Source organism: Polypterus senegalus, chromosome 10, assembly GCF_016835505.1.
Source record: "Polypterus senegalus isolate Bchr_013 chromosome 10, ASM1683550v1, whole genome shotgun sequence".
Classification (NCBI taxonomy): Eukaryota; Metazoa; Chordata; class Cladistia; order Polypteriformes; family Polypteridae; genus Polypterus; species Polypterus senegalus.
This window is the reverse complement of record NC_053163.1, coordinates 14,343,059-14,366,468: the sequence shown is the minus strand read 5'-3', so window position 1 is coordinate 14,366,468 and position 23,410 is coordinate 14,343,059. Positions and strand designations below refer to the sequence as shown.

The window sequence follows — 23,410 nt, the reverse complement described above, 5'->3', positions numbered from 1 at the left end:
AGCAGTGCCACTCGCAATATGGCGGCGACATTGACGTACGATGATGCTGGTCATGCGGCGTCTAGTAAGTCTATGTCAACGGTCGCAACGAGTTCTATTACGGCAGGCGCGAATCCCCTTCCGGAACTGCCGTAAATCGATCCAGCCTCTTCTGCTGGCGTTTCCGGTGCCGGCTTTTCAGTATTTTTGACGTTGTGGAATAAAACTCATAAACATCGAGGTGGTAAAGAAATAAAAACAGGTAATACACTTACAGTTGCAACATTTGGGGACTGGGTGATGAACTGTGAAGAGTATTGGACGGTGGCAAGAAACGAGCATTGTTATAAAGTTTGCCTTAGATATTTCAGAGCAAAGGAGTACAGCTGTTTACCGGGGAAACATAAAATAATAATTTTATGATTACGACATAGTCTTTGAAGGTCTTTAATAATTAAACATTTGTTTTGATGTGGTGGCCATAAGGCATCGTAAATAAATGCTCGTTATATGCAGTGTTGCGGACAGCTGGTAGTCAGTGATGACCAGACCTCTGCGCAATCGGACCGCCTCATTTTGAGGCAAAAATCATGTCGAAAACTGAGTTTATCTGTGGCTGAGACTCCAGCTGGCCGTAAGCCCACCGAACCAATAAATGGGGCGGAAGTGGGTGAGCAAATATGGCAGAAGTTGAAATTTTGGATACTGCTGCATAACACTGATGTGATGTGTAACAGTGTAAGCATTTTGTATTTTCAAGAGTTTTAATTAGCATGGTGTTTATTAGATGCATGTATGTATTTTTGATATGCACTGCTTTATGGGAATGTTGTTCATCCATCTTAGACGTAAGTTCCTTTGCTTTTTTCATTGTACTTTTCTGAGAATGAGGAAAATGACGGTACCTCCATCCACCTTAGCAAAAGAGCAAGTGTCGGAGTGACTACCGGGTTGCTATGTCTCCACCATTCCATTAGATGGCGCATCACTAACATCATAATTGCTTTTGTGAATCCCATACCAGCTGGCATATAACCAACAGCGCGTATGTCATGGTGCATTGCACAAGGTAACACTGAGGGAGGTCTGTGTTAATTACTTAGATTTCAACAAGTAGAAGGGTAGCAGAGTTGGTTTTATTCCTAAAATTATGCAAGAATTGAAGTTTGTGCCTGTGCGAGTAATGGACGGACAGACAGACAATCTATGATTCACATCAAATCGAATTTTCCCACATATAATTATACACGGTACAGTATGTAATGAGTTGCTCAGTTGCAGAATGCCAAGACTTAAAAGGACTATAAGTAGTCAATACAAATATCAGTAAATACCAGTATGTGCAATTATAGCATTATATTAATATATGAATGATATGATACATGAGAAAACAATACACAACATTTTTTTAAGGAATTCTTCATGATACGTGATAAGTGATGCAACATGGAATAATATAGTTTGATACAACATAGGGCAATAACATAACACTTTCCTAACTGCTCTGTTTTTTTTTTTTTGTATCTAAGCAAAAACATTAATTGCAGTAATGGCACATGTCAAATTTCGAATAATTCATGGGTTTTAAGTAGGTGACCAAAAAGCACTACTTGAGGCAGGTATACTGTTTAAAGAAATAATCTAAAGCACTGTTACAATTCAATTCTAAAATAGATACTTAATTTCTTTAATGTAGCGTTATTTGCCATGTATTCTCTTTCACATGCTTTTGCATAAGAACAGCTATAGACCCAAAATGAACCATCATTTTAGGTTGTTCTGTCCAGTGCTGTATTCCTTGACAGTTATTGTTTGAGCTTCAGGACCTTTTTTGAGATGTGCACATAAATATTAAAAATGTCAAAAATATCAAAGTTTAGAAGAGATTGTATTAAAAATCATATCCTCTTATGTTCGTGAAGTACATTTGATTGCAATTTGAAATTAAAGCTGGAGATATAGGAATGTGTAAGCTAAACAGTGGAGCTCGATATTTCAAAGTTGAATTGATACAGCTGTCTTTCATGATGTGAATTGATGCATCGCTATACTGTACATTTATCTCTTTTTTTTTTTTTTTGCACCCCTAATGTTGTTAATATGAAAATATATAATAAATAACTTCATATGGTGTAATGTGGCTCTGGGCAGCACTGTCCTCATTTAGAATGCAGATGGAATCTCCTCTTGTCTCTCTGAACTGATCTTCTGAAAAGAGACCATTGAAAGGTTGGCTGGTATCTCTGATAGTTTTCTTTGATCTCATTCAATATCACTTAATATAGATGCCCGGAAAGTTAGAGAGGGCACACCCAGTGATGCGTTCACCAGGTTGCACCTTGTGGTCCTCCTGTGCACTGTTTCCAAACCAGGCACTGATACTTTCAATGTTATATTTAGAAAAAATTGTTAGCTTCTGGGAGGTCAGCTTAAAATCCATGAGACATCTGAGGTACTTTTAATTTATTGATTTGGTATTTTTACATAATAGTAAAATAATTATACTGTGTAGTGCTTTTTTAACCCATTCACAGCACTTTACATAGACAGTAGGGATCCACTTCACCCACCACAGTCATTATGTGATGGCAGCAATTCTTGTACTAGAATGCTTATCACATTAGCTATAAGGTGACAAAATATTTAGCTAATTGGGGACAGGATGACCAGGCTGTAGTGTTGAGCAGTTTAGCTAGGACTTTGCGGAAACACTATACTCTTTTCAAAAGATGATTGGAGATCTTTTATGACCAAAGAGAGTAAGGTGCTTGGTTTTACATTTTTTTTTTCTGGAGGACAGAACCAATTTATACAGCACAGTGTCCGTATCACTACACTTTGACATTCAAATCCACATGTAAATCACAGGGTAAATAGCCCCTTCGGGCCTCGCCAACACCTTTTCCTGCAGCAATCCAAAATTTTCCTAGATGATCTTCCATCCACGTATTGGTTGGGTCCAAACTTGGTTTGTTTCTGGTGGATTACCTGTTTTGAAGTGCAGGTGGAAGCCAGAGCTTACATGATAGGACCTGAAAGATGGTGCTGTACGACTTGGCAGGGCGAAATCTTGGGGCCAAAGCAATCCCATTCTATGTTTAAACTTTGAATTGGTAAGAAGTGTCATGGAATGCCAAGGGTCTAGTGTACCTGTTGTTGTGTTTTTTATATATATATATATATATAAAGAGATTGATAACTTTTCACCCAATGTGATGACAAAATCTGTCTCTCTTTTAATTTAACGTGCCATTTTGTCAGGAACTGTGAGGTTAAATGCCAAGTTAATGTTTTGTTTTGATGAAAGTCAAGCCATTATTAGCCATTAACAGACAATAGTAGCCCATAGCCACACAAGATATAATCAGAATCTTCACAAATGCACTAGTCCATAACAAAGCATTAAAAGATGTTGTTAATCCTTATTTGGAATGTTTTCTTGGAAAAGTTTTTTTTTTTCTCTTAACACCATGAACTGATGATAAAATAAATTTGGAGGAAAAACAATGATGATTTTATATTCATGGCTTTGTAATACTGGAATTCTGCGTGTGTCAAACATTTGCTGTTTTCTGTCTTGCATTATTTTAATGAATTATATAATTATGTACATGTGACAATATTGTTAACATTGTAGTAAAAGTCTAAGGTGGTGGCCTGAACTTTTTGTTGGTAAGAACAATCAATACAATAAAAACTGATGTAGGTGATTACTCTTCTATTTTTTTTTTGTGTGTGTAATATTTTTATTGTTGAAGATGACTGGGTACTGTTAGCATTTCTGTGAATTATCAGGTACAGCTGTTTTTATCTGTTGTCTGCCAAAAGAGATAAGCCTCTCTTTAAAAAAAAAAAAACTGGCACAGGGTAATAGTTAGTGCTGCTGCCTCACAACTGCAGAGTTGTGGACTTGAATCTTTGGGGTAGAAATTGCAAAGTCTTAGTGTTTTTTTTTCTAAGGGTACTTTTCTTTATTCCCACATCACCATGATGTGCATGTTAGGTTAATTGGTGATGTTGGTTCTGTAAGAATGAGAGCACTTGAATGTGTCCTCTGATGGAGTTGCTTCGTACCTGGGACAAAAAGCTGGTAGGCTGGGCTATGGCCTTCTGCACTCTGAACTGGATTAAGTGAAGCTGATGATTGACGAATACGAAAAAAAAGTGCTCAACAGTAATCTTCTTACTGGCCTGAAACAGTTACAGTTCACTCTGCAATTATTTCTTCATATTTTCCTTGCAGCCAAGATGGCGAAGTTTGTAGCACCAGTTATCCAAGATAACCTGCACGGGTGGGGTCCCTGTGCCGTCCCAGAGCAGTTCAAAGATATGCCATATCAACCTTTCAGCAAAGGAGACCGTCTTGGCAAGGTAAGGAAATGGCTGCTCGAAGGTGTAGTGGTTACAGAGGATTTCACATTCATTTGGAAAGCCAGGATCCAGATGTTTCTTCTTCTTATTTAACTTTAAATAATGAATAGTTTAAAGAATTTAGCAATTTTTTCCTTTATTTAAAAATAAAATACAAGCCTGAATGCAGCTAAGTATTAGTTAAGTTCTAAATGAATATTAACTAAAGAGCTGCTTTATAAAAAAAATCTTTTTTTATTGCTTCTTATGTTTAGTTATTTGTTATTTTTTTTTTTTTAGTTTGACATTAGTGATATTTTCTTACGTTTCCTGGGACCCAGGGTTGATTTCTGATTTTATCAGGGTATGCACATGAACCTTCTGAAAGTGCTCTAATTACCTCTCTCATCACAGAAATATTCAAGTTACATTAATTGACAAAACTGTGAATTGAGTGTGGATATGTGCTTGAGTCGGCTCTATGTCATCCTGTAATAATAAGTGATGTTTGTAAATGGCAAGAAGATTGATAGATCTTACCAAGCATTAAACGATCATTGAAAATTGTGATTTTACTGAAGGTTAAATGTTTAGATAAAAGTGCCTGAAAGATGTTGTCAGGTCCATCACAGGTTAGTGAGAGAGAGGTTGGGAGTATGTGCTGATAGCGCATTGCCTCACCCACCACACTACAGACCACCTGGATTGAGACCAGAGTGCAGCAGCTGATGCCTCAGCATCACACTGGAACAGCGTGAGCTTTTCTCTATGGTGGCTGGAGGGCCAATCCTGCCACCAACCCCCATGCTTTCCCTGTAAGTTGGAAGACTTTCTTGCAAGGCCGGGTGCAGATTAACGTCATACCCAGGACGAAACAATTGCAGGTTAAGGGCCTTGCTCAAGTTCCCAATAGATTCACTTCTGGCGTTTATGGGATTCGAACCAGCAACCTTCTGATTGCCGGTACAGATCCTTATATGGATTAACACTAACAGGAAATTAAGGGTCCAGCAACCACAATGTGCAGCTGTTTATTATAGTAAATATCAACCATATTTTGACTTTTTTTTTTTTTTTTCCCCAGGTAGCAGACTGGACAGGAGCAACCTATCAAGACAAGCGTTACACAAGTAAGTATATTGCAGGTTTTTTCTTACCTTGCAGTAGACTTGTGACTTAAGTCTGGAATACTTTCCTGCTGAATTATTTGCTGTATTGTATATGCATAACATTATTCGTAGAATATGCTTTGTCTAATTGAAGAAGCCTATGTAGCCAATGAAATGTTGTCTTTTACTTACTTTTCCTTTTCATCTTAAATATACCTTTAAGTTTTGTTTCTTAATGTGTTAATTATATATTTCTGTACTGTATCTTGGACTCCAGTTAACTCCCAAGAAATAACTACACTTTGATGCATTAGGTTCTTAGTTCTTGTCTTCAAATATCACTTCCTTGATCAGCCTTTTTGCATTTTTGATTACTTATTGTGAGTTATTAGGAAAATGAACACATTTCTGCTTCTTGAAAATACACCCTATCACACAGTATTTTGGGATGCACACAAGTGATTTTTGTTTATTTTTAAATACCTCTAAAACAGGGGTCCTCAATCACGGTCCTGGAGAGCCGCAGTGGCTGCAGGTTTTTGCTCCAACCCAGTTACTTAAAAAAAAGCACTTATTGCTAAAGTAACACTTCTGCTTCACTTTAGTGATTTTGAGCCCTTATTGCTTAATTTTGTCTTAAACAGCTATTTTAATTGCTCCTTATTATCAATAACATGCAAATGACAAGAGAGAGCAGCATTTCTCCATTTAGCTTATTTACATTTACACCTGTGTGTATTTATCTGCACTATTAGGTTTAATTAAATACTTGGAAGAATAATGAAGAGAAAAAAGTGAAGGACTGAGAATTACTCGTCCATTTTAGCCTGCAAATCATTTGCATGATAGAAAGGGAAAGAAAATCTAGGATATGAGAATGACCTGACATAGCAGAGTTAATTTAATTTCATAGCTTGTTAGTGCTTTATTGGCAAGAATTGCTTTCTAATTAAGCAACCAGGTCAGAACAAAAACCTGCAGCCACTGCAGCACTCCAGGACTGGGATTGAGGACCCCTGCTCTAAAACGATCCTTCTCCTCATGGCTTCTTTCACTCTTAGCCATGTGATACCCACCATGCTGATTTTGTATAGTAAAACTTTTAACTACTCATCATAGTAAACAAGTTGTGGTTTCCTTTGTCACCTAAGACTAGGAAATACTGTTCAGATGAGTATAGGTGGATTTGATTAGATACCTGTCCCAAGGTTAGTGAGCAAATTGCATTTTAAAAGATGTTGGTTAATTAGCAAGGTAGTAATCCAAAATCTATCTGTAAATCCCAGACAACACCTTTAAATATTATTGAAGATCAGCAGAGGTATATTGGACATGTAGTGCATGAGTGGAGATATAAGAATATGACTGAGCAGGACAGTTGCTAAGGAAAAGTGTGGATGAAGAAATTCCAAAAGCATTTTTGTTGGCTGTTTGTGATGTTGTGAAGGTGTTATATTTACAAAGAATTATCAAGTAATGACTACCATGATGCTCATGTAAAAAATACAAATAATTATTAATTGCAAGGTGCTTAAAGATGTAAAATTTTGCATTCATCTTTATGCCTTGAAGAAATGGAGCAAGCTTCAGCTTATATTCGATATTCATTGAAACTTGCATTTTAACCTACATGCTGATTGTCGCCTTTTAGAAACGACAGCTAAATGAAATTAATGTAAAATTGGAAACCAGAATTCTAAAGCAGAGGTAAATTTGTTGTCCTGATTTGACAGGAAAAACCGCACAAACATCATTCTACTAATACGTTAAAAGTTTATGTGCAGGAAATTGGATTTAAAAAAAGCACAATGTTGTATTGTAACTCTTGATCATGTTCAAAAAACATTGTTTGTATTTTATTTGCATTTGTTTGCAAGGCTGATGCTTATATTCAGAGAGATTTGCAAGTAAATGCAGAGTCCTTTTTTTATTTCTACAAGTAGCACCCAAGCAGCCCAAGTGACTTGCTAATATTTACAAAGACAAAAATGATTCAGTAACATTCTAGTTTACAGTGTAGCTCCTTAAAACACTACACCACACTTGACTACTTGTGTAAGTGATTCTCATCACTGTAATGTTAATTCATTTGTTGTTGTACTACATTTGTCAGTACCTTGTTGCTATTTTGGACCCTGAAACCTAAAATCCTTTCCTTTTTTAGTGTTGTTTTTAATGCAGCCAAACCTGAAATATAAACATGAACATCATTCTTTAACTTTCTGTGCAGTGGATCCTGGTTCCCAGATCTCCTACTTAATTATCCTGAGTATGACTGAGTGTTCCCTGTTGTGACTGCTTCATTAATTTAGTTTCTGTAATACGCATCACATGCTGTTAATAGAGCCAGTGTCTGCTAGGGGAATGCTTTTCAGAAACAAAGTAAAAACATTTGCTTTGGGACCTGAATGTACCGTGATATTAACTATAAAGTGAGACATTTTGAAGCATGAAATCTTAATCGTGATACTAACCATGTATTGACTAAGCAAGTAATATCCCCAGTAGTTGTCAGATAATTTATTAGGGTGGATGAAGGGATGGTGTGTGTTTCGGGTGCCTTTTTCTATGAATGACAGCTTGTAGTGTTTTTAAAACTCTTGCTCTATTTCAGAAAATAGGTAAATATTTCTTTTCTGGGCATAGCTTATAATGATACGCTTTAGTGTTTATTGTAGCTTATAGGCACAAACTACAATAATAAGTCTGTAGCAATTGGGGGCCTCTGTAAAATTCTGTCTCCTTCTAAAGTGAAAATATGTGACCACATTTTGTTCAACTCATATCTGTCAATCATTGAAACTGCATACATAATTATGTTGTGTTTGAAAAATGTTTTTCTCTTTTGTTTTGGATAACTTGAAGAAATTGGCCTTTTAAGAAAGTGCCATGCTATTCAACTTTGTTAAACAGATTACTTTAAAGGACATTAGCAGTTAATGGGTAATAAGCAGTAGAATAAATGTTGCCTGGTAAATAATTAATTGCCTTTCAGATCATTCTGATTTATTCTTTTCCCTCAGATAAGTATTCCTCACAGTTTGGGGGAGGCAGTCAGTATGCTTATTTCCATGAGGAAGACGAAACAAGCTTTCAACTTGTGGACACAGCCAAGACTCAGAAAACTGCTTATCAGAGGAATCGCATGAGGTTTGCTCAGGTAAGAGCTGCTTGTCTAATGACTTTGGTGGGGAAAGAGGGATTTGGGGTCTGGTCGATGCATGTTTTTAACTTGGCACCAGATATGTTGGATGTGTTGTCAAAGGAGTGGTGCAGTGGTAGTGCTGCTGCGCTGTAAAAAGGAGACTAGGGTTCACATTCTGGATGCTGCCTGTGTGGTGTTCGTATGTTGTCCTAGTGGGTCGCCTCTTGGTGCACCCGTTTAATCTTCACAGTCCAAAGACATGCAGGGTGGTTGAAATGCTGTGTTTAAATTGACCTGTGTGTGTGCCAGTTTACCATATGATGGACTGATGCCCTGTCAAGGGATTGTTTCTGCCTTGAGCCTGATGCTTGCTGTGATTGTCTCCATCTTCCCTATGACCCTGAGCTGGATAAGCGGAGTAAGAAAACTTATGGATAGGCGTTGTCATAGTAAGCTAGCATACTGAAATATAACCTCTCAGCTTGTGTAAAATAATACTTGTTCAGTTGACTGATTTTACAGATGATGCTAAAAGAGTGAGGCCATTAGGACTAACACATTTGAGAAATGAGATGTACAGTCAAGTTTGCCTGCCTTAGAAAATATGGAGAAACGGATGGTTTTAGAATTAAACTGGTCTTGCTTCCTTACTTTGGGATATGTGACAATAATGACTAGTTTCATGGCAGTATGTGGTGGCAGCTCCTTTGTATCATCTCATAAGCCTCTCCAACTGTTGGAGAAAGTTGTGCTATTCCTCAATAGGGTCATACAGGTCATGGATAATGAGAGATGCTTTAAAATAGTACTTGCTGTCACTTTACACCCCTCTTATACTAACCGTGTATTGCTTGTTACCTCCAAGTATCTGATGCCAAGAATTTTTGTATTTTGTGCAATTTATATTCCTTGGGCCATTAATAAATACTCTTGAGTAACCTGCCCCTGAAAAGCTTTTCATCTGTTGATTTATTTATATTACTTATTTAACTCAACACCTCCATTTGTGTGGTGCAACATCAGTTTAGTCTTTAGGCATAGCCACTTTCCATTATCCACCAATTTTCAAGCTAAGAAATTTCTTATGATCGCTACTTGTATTATTGGAACATATTGTATGCTTATATATTGTTTTATTGTTAATGCTTGCTTTGATGCACATAATTGTTGTAAAAATGCTGTATTGTTGATTTGTTTCTACATCAGTGGGAGTGCCAGCAAAGGCATTTAATTGTGCTGTTTCCCAATTAAAATAATTATTGACTTGAATATTTAAGTATTTTTACTGGTTTCCATTTTCTCATCCACACAGAGAAACCTGCGGCGAGATAAAGATCGCAGAAACATGATGCAGTTCAACCTCCAGACACTTGCTAAGAGTGCTAAACAGAAGGAGAGGTGGGAGCATATTAATATTATTGTTATTTATTTAGAAGCATCAATCAAAGTTAAGTTGCAGTGCCAGCTATAATTAATAAACAGTGGGTGATCTAAAAGGTTTGAGACTGACCTCTTAAAAGAAACGCCATGAAAAATCAAATAAGGTTTATTTTTTGGTACAATCCATGTGAACACTGATACACTTGTTCTAGCATTCTTGAAGCTTTTCTGTTTGGATCAAATAAAATAATGTGTCTTGCGTCTAGAGCTTGACATCTTCATCTTCTGAGACTTGGCATCTTCACCATTTGCATAGTGTTTCCCAAGGAGTTAACCTTTCAGGTTAGAGAATGTGTGGTAGTAACATGAGAGTACGGTGCTTAATTTACTGTCATATTTTTATACACCATCTCAAATTTTTAATGGGCTACCCCTTCACATCATCCCACCCTCTGATGTCTTAGAACATCACCGAAGTGAAATTCACTATCTGTCAGTCACTTGCTTGATTAATGGACCATGTAATGTGGTTGTCATTTCTTGGAGGCATGATTTTACTGTTTTAATCTTTTACTTTTATTTAGCTATCCATTTGTGTCTGGACCAATTGCTACATCACATATCTAAGTTTTCCTACTTATTCAGTGTTGGTTAAAAATGTAATTTGCTGGTCATTAATGAGCCTTGGGCTTATTTATTCTTACTTGTAGAGATCGAATGCGTTTGCAGAAGAAGTTTCAAAAACAATTTGGCGTTAGACAGAAATGGGACCAAAAGTCACAGGTATGTCTATGTGAAATGACTAATATAGCTATAAAATCCAAGAAGTATTTACGTCTACAAAAAGGAAATGGTGCAGTGGAATCTTATCTTCTGAAGCAAAAATTTCTGACATTGTTTTCACATTTTTCTGCAAAATATAAGATCTAAACTTTCTATTCTATTTAATGTTGAGTTGTATTCTAAAATGGTACCAATATAGTAGATTGCCTTAATTGTTTGGAAAGATGTCATCAGTGGCATGTTTGTAATACATACTTTCACACTTGAACACTGACAAGTTTGTTTTTTTACATTAAGGTTCTTACAGTGAATGAATAATGGCAATTCAGTTGGTAGTTTTTTGTAGCTCAATTGAACATTTGCGTACTTGAGTGTTCACTAGTCAGTCCCACCAATACCAATATGGAGAAAAGCAGGCGAGCACCAGATTAATGATGACTAGTCCACTGCGCAAACTAAAGTGTCTGTTGAGTGTGTGGCAGAACTCTGTAGAAAGCAGTGCTGAGCTTTGGCTGAGATCGGTGTTGCTCTCACTAGTTACTATAGAAGTATGACAGGCAGGAATTTTCCTTTTTTAAGTTGGAAGAATACTTTTTAGATTGTCTGCAGAAGTCTTTAATATTTATATTTTTCTAAACTTGTCCTTTCAAAGTAGTTTGGCCTCAGTTTATCAATTGAGTTGTTCTTTAGTTCATCTATTTTTTTTTTTTCTTCTGTTTTACTGAAATGATTAATTGGAACCTGTCTTGACACAATGCGGCTACATACGGAAAAAGCTCAGAATGAGGTGCCACAGCCAGCAAGGTATTTTCACATACACATGCATTCATTCTCACCTTTATTGGGCCAGTTTTCTGTCTTCTGTGGAAATGAGAAGAGATTATAGTGCCCCTTGAGAATACCCGCGGAAACGTGATATGAATACACATAAATACATACAGACATTGATAGGGTCAGGATTCCAGCTTTAGTCTTCCTGAGTTTTGGAAGCAGCGTTTTAACAAAGTATATCAAAATCAAAAAAAAAGAACCTGCTGTACACATATCAAAGTGCTTATTGTACCTCTTGGTTTAACCCGCAAACGCTTTTCCAGAGTAAAATGTGCTTGGCACTGAAAAATATATCAAGAAAAAATAAAGATTATAGTTTCAGCTGGTGCTGGGCGATATGACGATATATATCGTGGGGACGATAGAAAAGTGTCTATCGTCCTATTTCTCTTCTATCGTTTCTAACCTAATTTTATCAATTACTAAAGAAAATATTGCATTAAATAGGCTATGACAAATGAATGATAATGTCTTGTCGCTATGCAATGCATACTCTACCCTTTATATAAGTGATAATCAAGAATAAAAATGAACTTTTTTGCAAAGAAACTCCATCTTGTGGTTTTGTGACAGTTCAGTTAAATGTCACTTCAAAATAAAGTTGCAAAAAAAAGTATGCAATGATATTTTTGTCAAACTTTTCAGAGAATAACTGGAAACGTACTTTATTGTGGGTGGTATATCGTGATATATATCGTTATTGTGATATAAAATAATCCATATCGTGATATATGATTTTTCCATATCGCCCAGCACTAGTTTCAGCATAAAAGTACATGTGTAATAAAAGGCAAAAATTTAAAATCATCATTTTTGCTTACTTTTTAAACTAATTGTTATACGCTGATATTAATCGAATAGTTATTTGAATTTGCTGTACAAATTTACATGCGGTTGTCTTGTGTCTGATTTAGCCAATAAACCAGGGAGTCACAGGATGTCATCAGTTTTTTAAAAATGGCGTCGCTTCAAAAAAAAAAAAAAGAAAAAGTATTCATTATTATTTGAAAATTGCAAAGGATATGCTAACCCCCAACCACCTGCTACCCAATACATTAATGCATGCACACTGTCTAAAACTTCTAAGGCTCGTGATTCTTCCCTACCTCTTCCACACAGATTTCATATACATTATAACAAATTATAAGCTAGGGTGCCATGTCATCTTCATACAAAACCAGAGGACATTGCAATGTTAAAAAAATGTTAGGAACCATTGACATAACTCTTTCAGAATCGTCAAAGTGTCATAGGCTTTTAGAGGTTGTCATAGCTTTTAATATGAAACAGAAGTGAGAAGAAAAAAATTGAGCAAGCCTTTCTTGAGGTTTGTTTTTAAAGTTTTGAGGCATTCCTATGGTGTGAATTTTCATTAAATATACAAAGACCTGCATTTGTTTAAAAAAACATATACATCTTTGTTTAGATTTTTGAAAACTATCAGAATCCTTTCATCTGGGTGACTCATTTTGCATTTCTTTGTATTGTTGTGTTTTTGTTACCTCTTTTAGTTTTTGGAAAGAATGTTTCAAATGTTTGGTAGCCTATACATACTTCTCGCTCTCGTTTGTGTGTCTAGGCTCAATTAAAACCCCGAGACTCCTCAGTGGAGGTACGGAGTGATTGGGAGGTTAAGGAGGAGATGGATTTTCCACGTCTGATGAAGATGAGGTACATGGAGGTGGCTGACCCCGGTGATATGTGAGTATCCACTTTAGGGATCATAATCAATTAGAATAGTCCAGAAAAACTTTTTTTTTTTTTATTGATGGCTTCAATCAATTTGGCTTCACAGAGAATGCTGTGGTGCCTTGGAGTATTACGACAAGGCCTTTGATCGCATCACCACCAGGAATGAAAAGACACTGAAAAGCATTAAAAGGATCTTCCACACAGTCACCACAACAGATGATCCTGTCATTCGAAAGGTAGACCAAACAGTATACACAGTGAATTAATGTTGAATTGATTTTTGCTTTTAGCATGTGATTATTGTGCCAGGTTGTTTTTCTCTTTATCCATAGAAAATACGTTTTTTAATTTTTACTGTGGTCCGCTTCTGTTTGATCATGAAATAAGGAGAGGCTCTGGGCCTGACTCCTTGCTCTTAAGGACTGGTACTTGAGCAGCTGTTTTTGGTTTACAGCCAGAGAAACAAACTATGATGAGCTCCGAATCTAAACAAACATGTCAGTTAGACCAAATATAAGAGAATTTAGTTCTAATTATAAAGGTTTCAACCTACGAGAAGACATAATCGGGTCGTATCTAAAACAAATGTTTTCTGGCATCCTTAATGATTGTCTTTCACAACATTTCTCATTTGCAGTTGCTTTGCTATGTTGGAAATTTTAATTATAAATACCTTTATACTTGAATGGAGTTTTAACATAATATAAGCATTGATAGAATATAGTATCTTCTTGAATATTCTTGAGCTCATTTGTTCTGTCCAGTAGGTGCAAATGTATAGCTATTTCTCATCTTCTATATGTTTGATCACAGAAAAATATACAAGTGATGAAGAGTGGTGATAACATTTTGAATGTATAAGTGGTTGCCTTCATTTCTTTTGTTATGCAGTGTTAAAAGACTTTTCATTTAGAAAATGTCCACACGTATCTGGGTTTTTTTTTAAAAACGTTGCTTTTTGTTTGAGTTTCGGCCTTTCGTCCACACTTAAACTGCATTTTATGTCTCTGAAAACGGACCTTTTTTAAAAACTCCTTCTAGGGTGAAGGTGTTTAGAAACTCCATCTACCCTGTTTACGTATAGACAGGGAAAATGAAGTTAATGTCAGAGTGTGTGCTGGTATCTTCTTTGATTGACATCAGTGCGTGCAATATTATCTGTCTTGCTCAATTTTGTGCAATTGTGGTCGTAGCTAAAGTAGTGTAGGTGTTAACGGGACTTTTTACATGTTTAAACGTACAATTATTGTATCAGTAGCAAAAGCATCAGAATACACTACGGAGGTCACTCCTATATCGAACTCTCTGATGACACAGACCTCTAGTTGGTGGGACAACTTTGAGAACTAAGTGGTTGTTGCTGAAGAGAATTTTCATTTGTCAAAGACATCTCTGTTGTCTTTGAGTGAGCTTTGTCCGCACATTGAAGGCAAGACAACTGTAATGAGATCGCCTGTCAGTGTTGTCAAAAAAGGTGCTTGCACACTCTACTATTTAGCAGATGAGGGGAGATTTTGCAAGATGGCGGACTACTTTGGGTTGTCAAGACAAGTGGTTTCTAAAATAATAAGGCGAGTATCTGAAGCAATTACAGTCCAGTTGGGCCCTGTGTATATACAGTTACCTGTCACCAAGTCCAAAGTAGAGGAACTTATAGCAGGGTTTCACCAGGACTCGTGTAGAAAAACAGCAGCCATCCACAAAAGCCATGGATTATTTGAACAGAAAGGGGAGATTTTCTCTTAACATACAAGCCACCTGTGATTACAAGTCTTCATTTAGTGACGTTATAATGAGATGACTGGTTAGTGTTCATGACGCTCGTATTTTCGCAAATTCCATGCTGCACACACATTTGAAAAAAAAAGGGGAGAAGGACATTAATCTAAATGACATTCCCTTTGTTATCTATGCCTGTTGTGTGCCATTTACAGCGGATTTTTGTGTTTTCATGTGGATGGAATAAAAAAAAAACGGTGTGCATGTGGATGGGATTTTTTTTTTATATATATATCGAAAAAGGAAAACTCCTGTTTTAAAAAAAATAAATAAATACCCGGGTATGTGTAGATGAGAGTAGTATATCTGCAGACCACGTCCACTGATGCAGATACCTCCTGAGAGATGCTTTCTAGCCAAAATTGTTAAATTGTGGCACTGAATGTTGCCTCTTCACACAGAAAATTATATGTGAATAAGTGTGACAAGCTTTTGTTTTTGGGCTGATTGGTCAGTTCTCTTCAAAGTTCTAATATTCTAATCCTTGAAACTTGTGTTTGCTTATTTGTAAGCCACTGAAAAAATTCATATATTGGTTAATAGTTAATGATAAACATTAACTTAATTACTTTATTATCAGACTTGGATGTTTGCCCCTATGTGGCTGCTGGTTTTTATTCTAATAGTTTTTTTTTTTTAACTAGTTCTCAGTCTGCTGTTTAAAAAGATAATTAGCATTAAATCACACTCTAATGTTAATTCTGTACATTTTTTATTATTTTACTTGCCATTTTGAATGTTAATATGCACATAACGCTTAATGAGCCACTGCTCTAGTTCTCAATTTCTGGCACCTGTGTCTTGACAATGCTAATGGGTTTATTGGTTTAGAGCCAGAGAAACAAACTGTGATGAGCTCCGAGTCTAAGCAAGCATGTTAATGAGGCTAAGTTAAAAGAAAAAGTTGTACAAATGCTAAACTGTCACACAAATCAAATGTAGTCCTTAAATAATAAAGATACCAGCCCAGCTCTTTACACTAGTTACAAGCTTTATTGCTTTTTTGGAACATTAACTTTTAGAAATGTAGACTGTCACCAAAGAGCCAAACTCTAAAGATGATAAAGCAACTTGAGACATTGAACAGTGATGACAATAGGCTAATTGGAAAAAGATAAACCTTTTGTGGCCTAACATGACATTTTCAATAAGTTGTACAATCCCTGTACAGGTAGTCTCTAGCAAAAAAAGTTACCATCTGTGTAGTCTTGTACTTGTATTTTTGTTGAAAATTTATGAAAATGTGCAATATAAATGCTATGAAGAATAGCTTTAACATCAGAAAAATATAGTTACACTGTAGGATGATTATAGGCTGTATAGCCATCTTTACTTCTTTTCACAAAATATTACCACATGATCAGAAAGTGTTTAATCTTTTTGGGAAACTAAAAAAATGCTTATTTAAATTTCAGATCTAGGTGGCAAGCGCCTGTAGTTAAGAGACAAGGTTAGTCTTTTGACTGAGAAACTGCTCTTGCTCTTGCTTTATACTGATAAAAGACTAGGTTTTGCCATCAATATACTGTAAATTTACAAAAAAATTTAAAGTGGTACTCTTTGTTACTTTTTTTGGTGCCCTTGCTATTGTTTTTGTACATTTTCTTGTCTTTACTGTTTGCATTGAAGCACTTGCCGATACATTTCAGTCCGAGCATTCTTCACTGTTGCAGACACACAGATTAAATTCCAGTTGTTATTTATTTTATTTCAGCTGGCCAAGACTCAAGGAAATGTGTTTGCTACAGATGCAATCTTAGCCACGCTTATGTGCTGCACCAGATCAGTGTACTCCTGGGACATAATTGTTCAGAGGGTTGGCAACAAGCTTTTCTTTGATAAAAGGGACTCCTCTGATTTTGGTGAGTATGTGAGAATCTACTCAAATTGGTTATGATTTCAAGTATTTAAAAAAAATTGAAGGGAATGGTGAACATGTTAAGTTTTAAACTCTGGAGTGACAGTTTACCTTTGATGAGTGGAGTTAACAGTACAGAGAATGTAGAACTAGTCATCAAAGTCAATAACCTGAAATGTTTATTTCTGTTTTTTTTCCCATCTTATTATTCAGATCTCCTGACAGTCAGTGAAACTGCCAATGAGCCCCCCCAAGATGAGGGCAACTCCTTCAATTCTCCTCGAAACTTGGCTATGGAAGCCACATACATTAACCACAACTTTTCTCAGCAGTGCCTCAAATTGGTGAGTCCACCAGCTTTACTAACTTGAGAAATGCATACTCATTCACCCATAAAGTGAATTTCCCCTTGGGTTTAATAAAGTATCTATGTATCCTGCCTACTATACTAAAATGAATATCCATCCATCCATCCCTCCCACTGGGCCGGTTGCATTGTTATATTATCATTATTATAGACTTATTTTAAAAGCAGTTATAAATTCACGGCATGCACCTGTCCCCTCAGCAACCCAGGTGTTAAGGAAACCGTGCGTTTATCAGATGTGGTCCGTGTAATGTTTTAATTATGACACATTCGGAAGTCCTCCTCTGGTGGAAGAACAGCATCAAAGAAATCCCCTGCGGCAAAATGGAACAATTTCGTAGTTGTTACCTCCTTGTAAGATGCTAAGGTGTATCCTGTGTTTTCCATTTTTTTGCCAGGGTGGAGAAAGGTACAAGTTTCCAAATTCCAATCCATTTGTGGAAGAGGATATGGACAAGAATGAAGTTGCTTCTGTGGCTTACAGGTAAGTGACATGATTGCTGTTGTACAAATGTTAAAGTTGTCACTGGATGGCATTTTGATGTCAAGACTGACATTGTTGACAAAATTCCTCCTAGTAAAGCTGGTGGCTGTGTGTCGGCAACTTCCACTGTTCCTTACCTGTGACTAATGAGTCTTGCTTTGTTTTAAACTTTCCTTTATAAGCTGATATCATGAATATTTAGGTCATGCCACAAATCCGTTTCAGAACTTCATGACTTAATACCAGCCCCGCCTAGTTGGAAAATACTGTTCAAAATATAGGGGCTTTATGGCCTAATAATGCAAAAAATATATTTTCTAACCGAGTTTTCTTTTTCACCATTAGTGATTTTGTTTCATATATAAATTAATTCCTGGTTCTATGCTTTTTTTTCCAGGTATCGCCGGTGGAAGCTTGGAGATGACATTGACCTTATTGTCCGTTGTGAGCATGATGGAGTGATGACTGGGGCCAATGGAGAAGTGTCCTTCATCAACGTAAAGACGCTCAACGAGTGGGACTCTAGGGTATGCTTTAGATCTATTCTTAATAAAAATTTCCAAGTGAACATCCAGTATCTATTTGAGGTTAAAGGTCTGGTAAAAATATATATTTACAAATGTGTGGAAGTATGTAATATTTATTTTAGTAGTTCCCTATGTTATAATAATTGCTTATCGGCATATTTTTTGCACAAAGGTAAAGCAGTACTCCCCAATATTGCACATGGTTTCATACATCTGTTTAAGACACAGCAGCCAACAGCATTGCCAAATCCAAAGGGGAATCAACAGCATCGTTTGTTTCTCAAGCAACAAACAGAAGTCTCCATAATGCAGTGGATACATTCTGTCCTGCATCATAGAAACGCATTTTAAAAACATAAATTTAAAACAATGAGGCATTGACAAAGGGCATTGTTTTTGCATAGTTACTGCTGCTTACTTATCCATTAGAAACATGCTGTCACTTGTTTGAATTGCTGACTGAAGTATATGTGGCATTGTTGATCTTTTTGAATAAACATAAAAAAATGACAAATCTCAACATTCTTAAAAAAAAAAAAATAGACAAAGTTGTCAAATGTGATAGATACTTAGATGTAATTTTTTTTTTTTTTTGTCTTCCTCAAATTAAAGAAGAATATTAAAGTTTAAATGGTTTCTGTGTAGCAGTGCTTTGTAGAGCATGAAGGTCACATTGTTAAAACTTTGCTTTGTTTTGTCTAGCGGAGGCTGATCGTTAAATTTTAAATAATACAAAACTCGCCTCAAGGGTGTGCCTTTTATCTGCAACCCGTTATTGTTATTTTTAACATTTGCTTTAGAAAAAATTAAATGCAAAATTTCAGGGTTTTTTTTTTTAACTTTGCCCATCTTTCCAAATTTATTTGCAGCATTGTAATGGTGTTGACTGGCGCCAGAAACTGGACTCCCAGAGGGGCGCCGTACTTGCCACTGAGTTGAAGAACAACAGCTACAAGCTAGCACGCTGGACCTGCTGTGCCATGTTAGCTGGCTCAGAGTATCTAAAGCTGGGGTAAGAAGAGAGCTTGTAATTTTCACACCTCCCAGTCTTTATATTTCATTAATAAATCACATTTTTGTTCTGTACCTAATTTTGGCCCTGCAGACTTTTTCAAGCAGTATTGTAACATTACCAGCATTGAGGTTAAGTCCATTATTTTGCCATTGGCGTTAAGCTTGAGTATTTATTAGCCTTTAGTCCGTATGTATTATTTTAAATGTGTGTAGCTTTGTGGTGTAGTTCTGTGTTATAAATCTTTACTTTACAGATCCTTTGAAAGAGATCTGAAAACATCATACACCTCAATCAGTACTTTTTTATATTCATATTGTGGTCATTACTACAAAACTCTTCATTTCACTTGTCATCTTGCAGGTATGTGTCTCGTTACCATGTGAAAGACTCTGCCCGCCATGTGATCCTGGGAACACAGCAGTTCAAGCCAAACGAGTTTGCCAGTCAAATCAATCTCAGTATGGAGAACGCCTGGGGAATCTTGCGTTGTGTCATTGACATATGCATGAAGTTGGATGAAGGCAAATATCTGATACTTAAGGATCCCAACAAGGTTTGTGTGTATCTCTTAACATAGATGTACATATTCTTACTCCTGGCCAACACTTCATACTGTGGGAGAGTTACCAAGATGTGCTAGGGAGTCGGAATGAAATTCACTAGTGAAATGTGATTTGCATATATTAAAAAACATTCATAGACGCAAAAGTTGACTGAATGTGTAAGAACTGGCTTACTTTTCTTTGCACAATTGGATGTTTTAGGACCCATCTAATTATGTTTTTGGTTGTATAACTTTTTTAATCATTGAAGCAGCTGTCATTCTGTTCTGTGAGAAATAGCAGCCTTTTTCATTGTTAAGTTTAGCTTGATGTGCTGATCTTCTCTTTCATTTTAACAATTAAATAGGCATTTAACACTCCAGTCTTCAAACTCTTCATAACACAAAAATGGGAAATTGAAGACTTAAAACATCATCACTCAAATGCGTTTAATGTCATGCGAGACGTTCATCATCAGTATTATTATTTACCTGACTACTACATGCAAAACAACTTTGGTAAAAATCATTATACATAAAATACATTTGATTGAGTTTCAGGAAAGTACAAGGTTGGCCAACAACAGGGAACACATTTGTAAAAATTGCAGAGGGGTGTTAGTAGTCCAGTTACTTCCGGATCTAGATGAGGATGATCACCCTAACAGAACTGCAGTTGGTTAACATTATAAAAATGTTGTATAAGCTGATTAAAGGGGCCAAAAGCAGGGCAAAAGGAGATAAGAAGCCTGAGCAGTCCCCTGATTGTCACCAAAGTGGTGCTGTTGGGTTTTTTTTTTAATAGTGGCTTGTGACATTTTTCTGAGATCCGCTGTTCTTAATGTGCATCATTCAAGCAGTATGCACCTAATAATCTGAGAGAAGCAAATTTTCTTAATTTATTTATGTATTTATGTGTGCCTTTATTTATTCATCTATTTTTCCATTGATTGTTGACAAGAAACTTTAATTAGTGTCCTTGTTACTTTATGAGCAGACATTTTTGTTACCCTAAATCTTAACTGTCTTAATGTTTATTCAACCCCAACAGCAAGTTATCCGTATCTACAGCTTGCCTGATGGAACCTTCAGCTCTGAGGAAGAAGAGGATGAAGAAGATGAAGAGGAAGAGGATGAAGAAGATGAAGGTCAGAATCAACATTCTTCTTCTTTTGGCTGCTCCTGTTAGCATCTTCTTCCATATCTTTCTGTCCTCTGCATCTTATTCTGTTACACCCATCGTCTGCATGTCCTCTCTCACCACATCCATAAACCTTCTCTTAGGCCTTCCTCTTTTCCTTTTCCCTGGCAGCTCTATCCTTAGCATCCTTCTCCCAGTATACCCAGTATCTCTCCTCTGCACATGTCCAAACCAACGCAATGTCGCCTCTCTGACTTTGTCTCCCAACAGTCCAACTTGAGCTGACCCTCTAATGTCCTCATTTCTAATCCTGTCCATCCTCGTCACACCCAGTGAAAATCTTAGCTTTAGCATCTTTAACTCTGCTACCTCCAGCTCTGTCTCCTGTGCCACCGTCTCCAGCCCATATAACATATCTGGTCTAACTACCGTCCTGTAGACCTTCCCTTTCACTCTTGCTGATACCCGTCTGTCACAAATCACTCCTGACACTCTTCTCCACCCACTCCACCCTGCCTGCACTCTCTTTCTCACTTCTCTTCCACAATCTCTATTACTCTGTACTGTTGATCCCAAGTATTTAAACTCCTCCACCTTGGCCAACTCTACTCCCTTCATCCTCACCATTCCACTGACCTCCCTCTCATTCACACACAAAGCTGAGGTCAGCATCAACATTAAAGGGTCGTTTTTGTTTTCAAACTGATTTTATTGGTATGCACTTAAGTTGAAATCATGACTGCTTATGTAAATGTCAGTAATATTTATGCATAAATATGCTTAAAAAGCAAATAATTAATTCCTAATATGATTAATCTTTATATGCTTATGCATATCTCTGCAGATGAGGAAAACTGATCACCTTCATCATTAGAAAGACTAAAGTGATGCATCACCAGGGTAGCACTGATCCAATGAGGACTGGCCAATCTGACACCAACTGTAAGACCAACAGCAAAAAAGACCAACAAAAAATCTAGTTTGAGAAATAAACTTATCATCATCACCACATGAAGAGTCTTTTTCTTTTTTATTAGATTATCACAAAGATATTTTGAATACATTTAAAAATAATCATGTGCAGTACATGCCTATGGGTGTTAAGTGAATTTGATTAGGGGCCTGAACAGGTACAGCCAGGTAGTCCTTAAAACAGACAAATGGTGAGTTTCTGCGGCTGTGGTGCATCACATTGTGATGCTGGGTGCCAACTCCAGTTGGCCTAAAGTTGGTAAGTACAGGTAATCTTGAGAAAAGCATTCCTCTGGCCCACAGGCTGCTGAGAATCTTTCATTATGTAATGTATCAATGTGCTGCTTCCATCATTTTCAGTTTTCTTGTTTGAACTTACTTTCCTAGACTGAACAGCAGTAATCCATCCCAGTGTGCTCCGCTCTTCTCACAGTATCCTCTCCATCAGCAGTAGTTTTTCTTGCCGGCGCAGTAAAGTTGTTTTCCTTCCTGCATATTTCTAAATGATTACCTTGCCCTTGTATGGAGATCTGCCATTTTTACTTTTGTTCATAGCTTAGTCATTCTGTACGTTTGCAGTTGGTAATACTGCTGAGCTTCGTGGATGGACTCCACTGTAGAAAATCCTCGAGACAACCACTGCATTGGGAATGTAACTTGGAAACACTTGCAGGTGAGTTTTATAGCAAGTAGCTTTGACATTATGTGAAGTAATAAAACAGGCTAACAAATGCAATGAGTTAGTTTGGTAGAGGCAACCCATAATGCAGTGCTGATTCAGGGACTACAATACCCATCAGGCAGCAGGAGTGTGCTAGAACGATAGGACACTCGTACCAGTGTGCATAAAGTTTTGAGAGAGGCAGTATACAGTGGTGTGAAAAACTATTTGCCCCCTTCCTGATTTCTTATTCTTTTGCATGTTTGTCACACAAAATGTTTCTGATCATCAAACACATTTAACCATTAGTCAAATATAACACAACTAAACACAAAATGCAGTTTTTAAATGATGGTTTTAATTATTTAGGGAGAGAAAATCCAAACCTACATGGCCCTGTGTGAAAAAGTAATTGCCCCCTGAACCTAATAACTGGTTGGGCCACCCTTAGCAGCAATAACTGCAATCAAGCGTTTGCGATAACTTGCAATGAGTCTTTTACAGAGCTCTGGAGGAATTTTGGCCCGCTCATCTTTGCAGAATTGTTGTAATTCAGCTTTATTTGAGGGTTTTCTAGCATGAACCGCCTTTTTAAGGTCATGCCATAGCATCTCAATTGGATTCAGGTCAGGACTTTGACTAGGCCACTCCAAAGTCTTCATTTTGTTTTTCTTCAGCCATTCAGAGGTGGATTTGCTGGTGTGTTTTGGGTCATTGTCCTGTTGCAGCACCCAAGATCGCTTCAGCTTGAGTTGACGAACAGATGGCCGGACATTCTCCTTCAGGATTTTTGGTA

The 23,410-nt window shown here is 36.8% G+C and overlaps 1 protein-coding gene across 1 annotated transcript; it reads left to right on the top strand.

The window, feature by feature from the left end:
* The first annotated feature begins 115 nt into the window (after window positions 1-115).
* eif3d (eukaryotic translation initiation factor 3, subunit D) lies at window positions 116-21,992 on the top strand. Its single transcript, XM_039765274.1, has 16 exons — window positions 116-241; window positions 4,223-4,350; window positions 5,414-5,459; window positions 8,462-8,598; window positions 9,896-9,981; window positions 10,674-10,746; window positions 13,157-13,278; window positions 13,373-13,505; window positions 16,763-16,910; window positions 17,120-17,250; window positions 17,672-17,757; window positions 18,155-18,284; window positions 19,154-19,296; window positions 19,660-19,852; window positions 20,892-20,988; window positions 21,826-21,992. Exons 2-16 carry the CDS (start codon window positions 4,228-4,230, stop codon window positions 21,837-21,839), a joined length of 1,662 nt encoding a protein of 553 aa, XP_039621208.1. The 5' UTR covers window positions 116-241; window positions 4,223-4,227; the 3' UTR covers window positions 21,840-21,992.
* The last annotated feature ends 1,418 nt before the right edge of the window (window positions 21,993-23,410 follow it).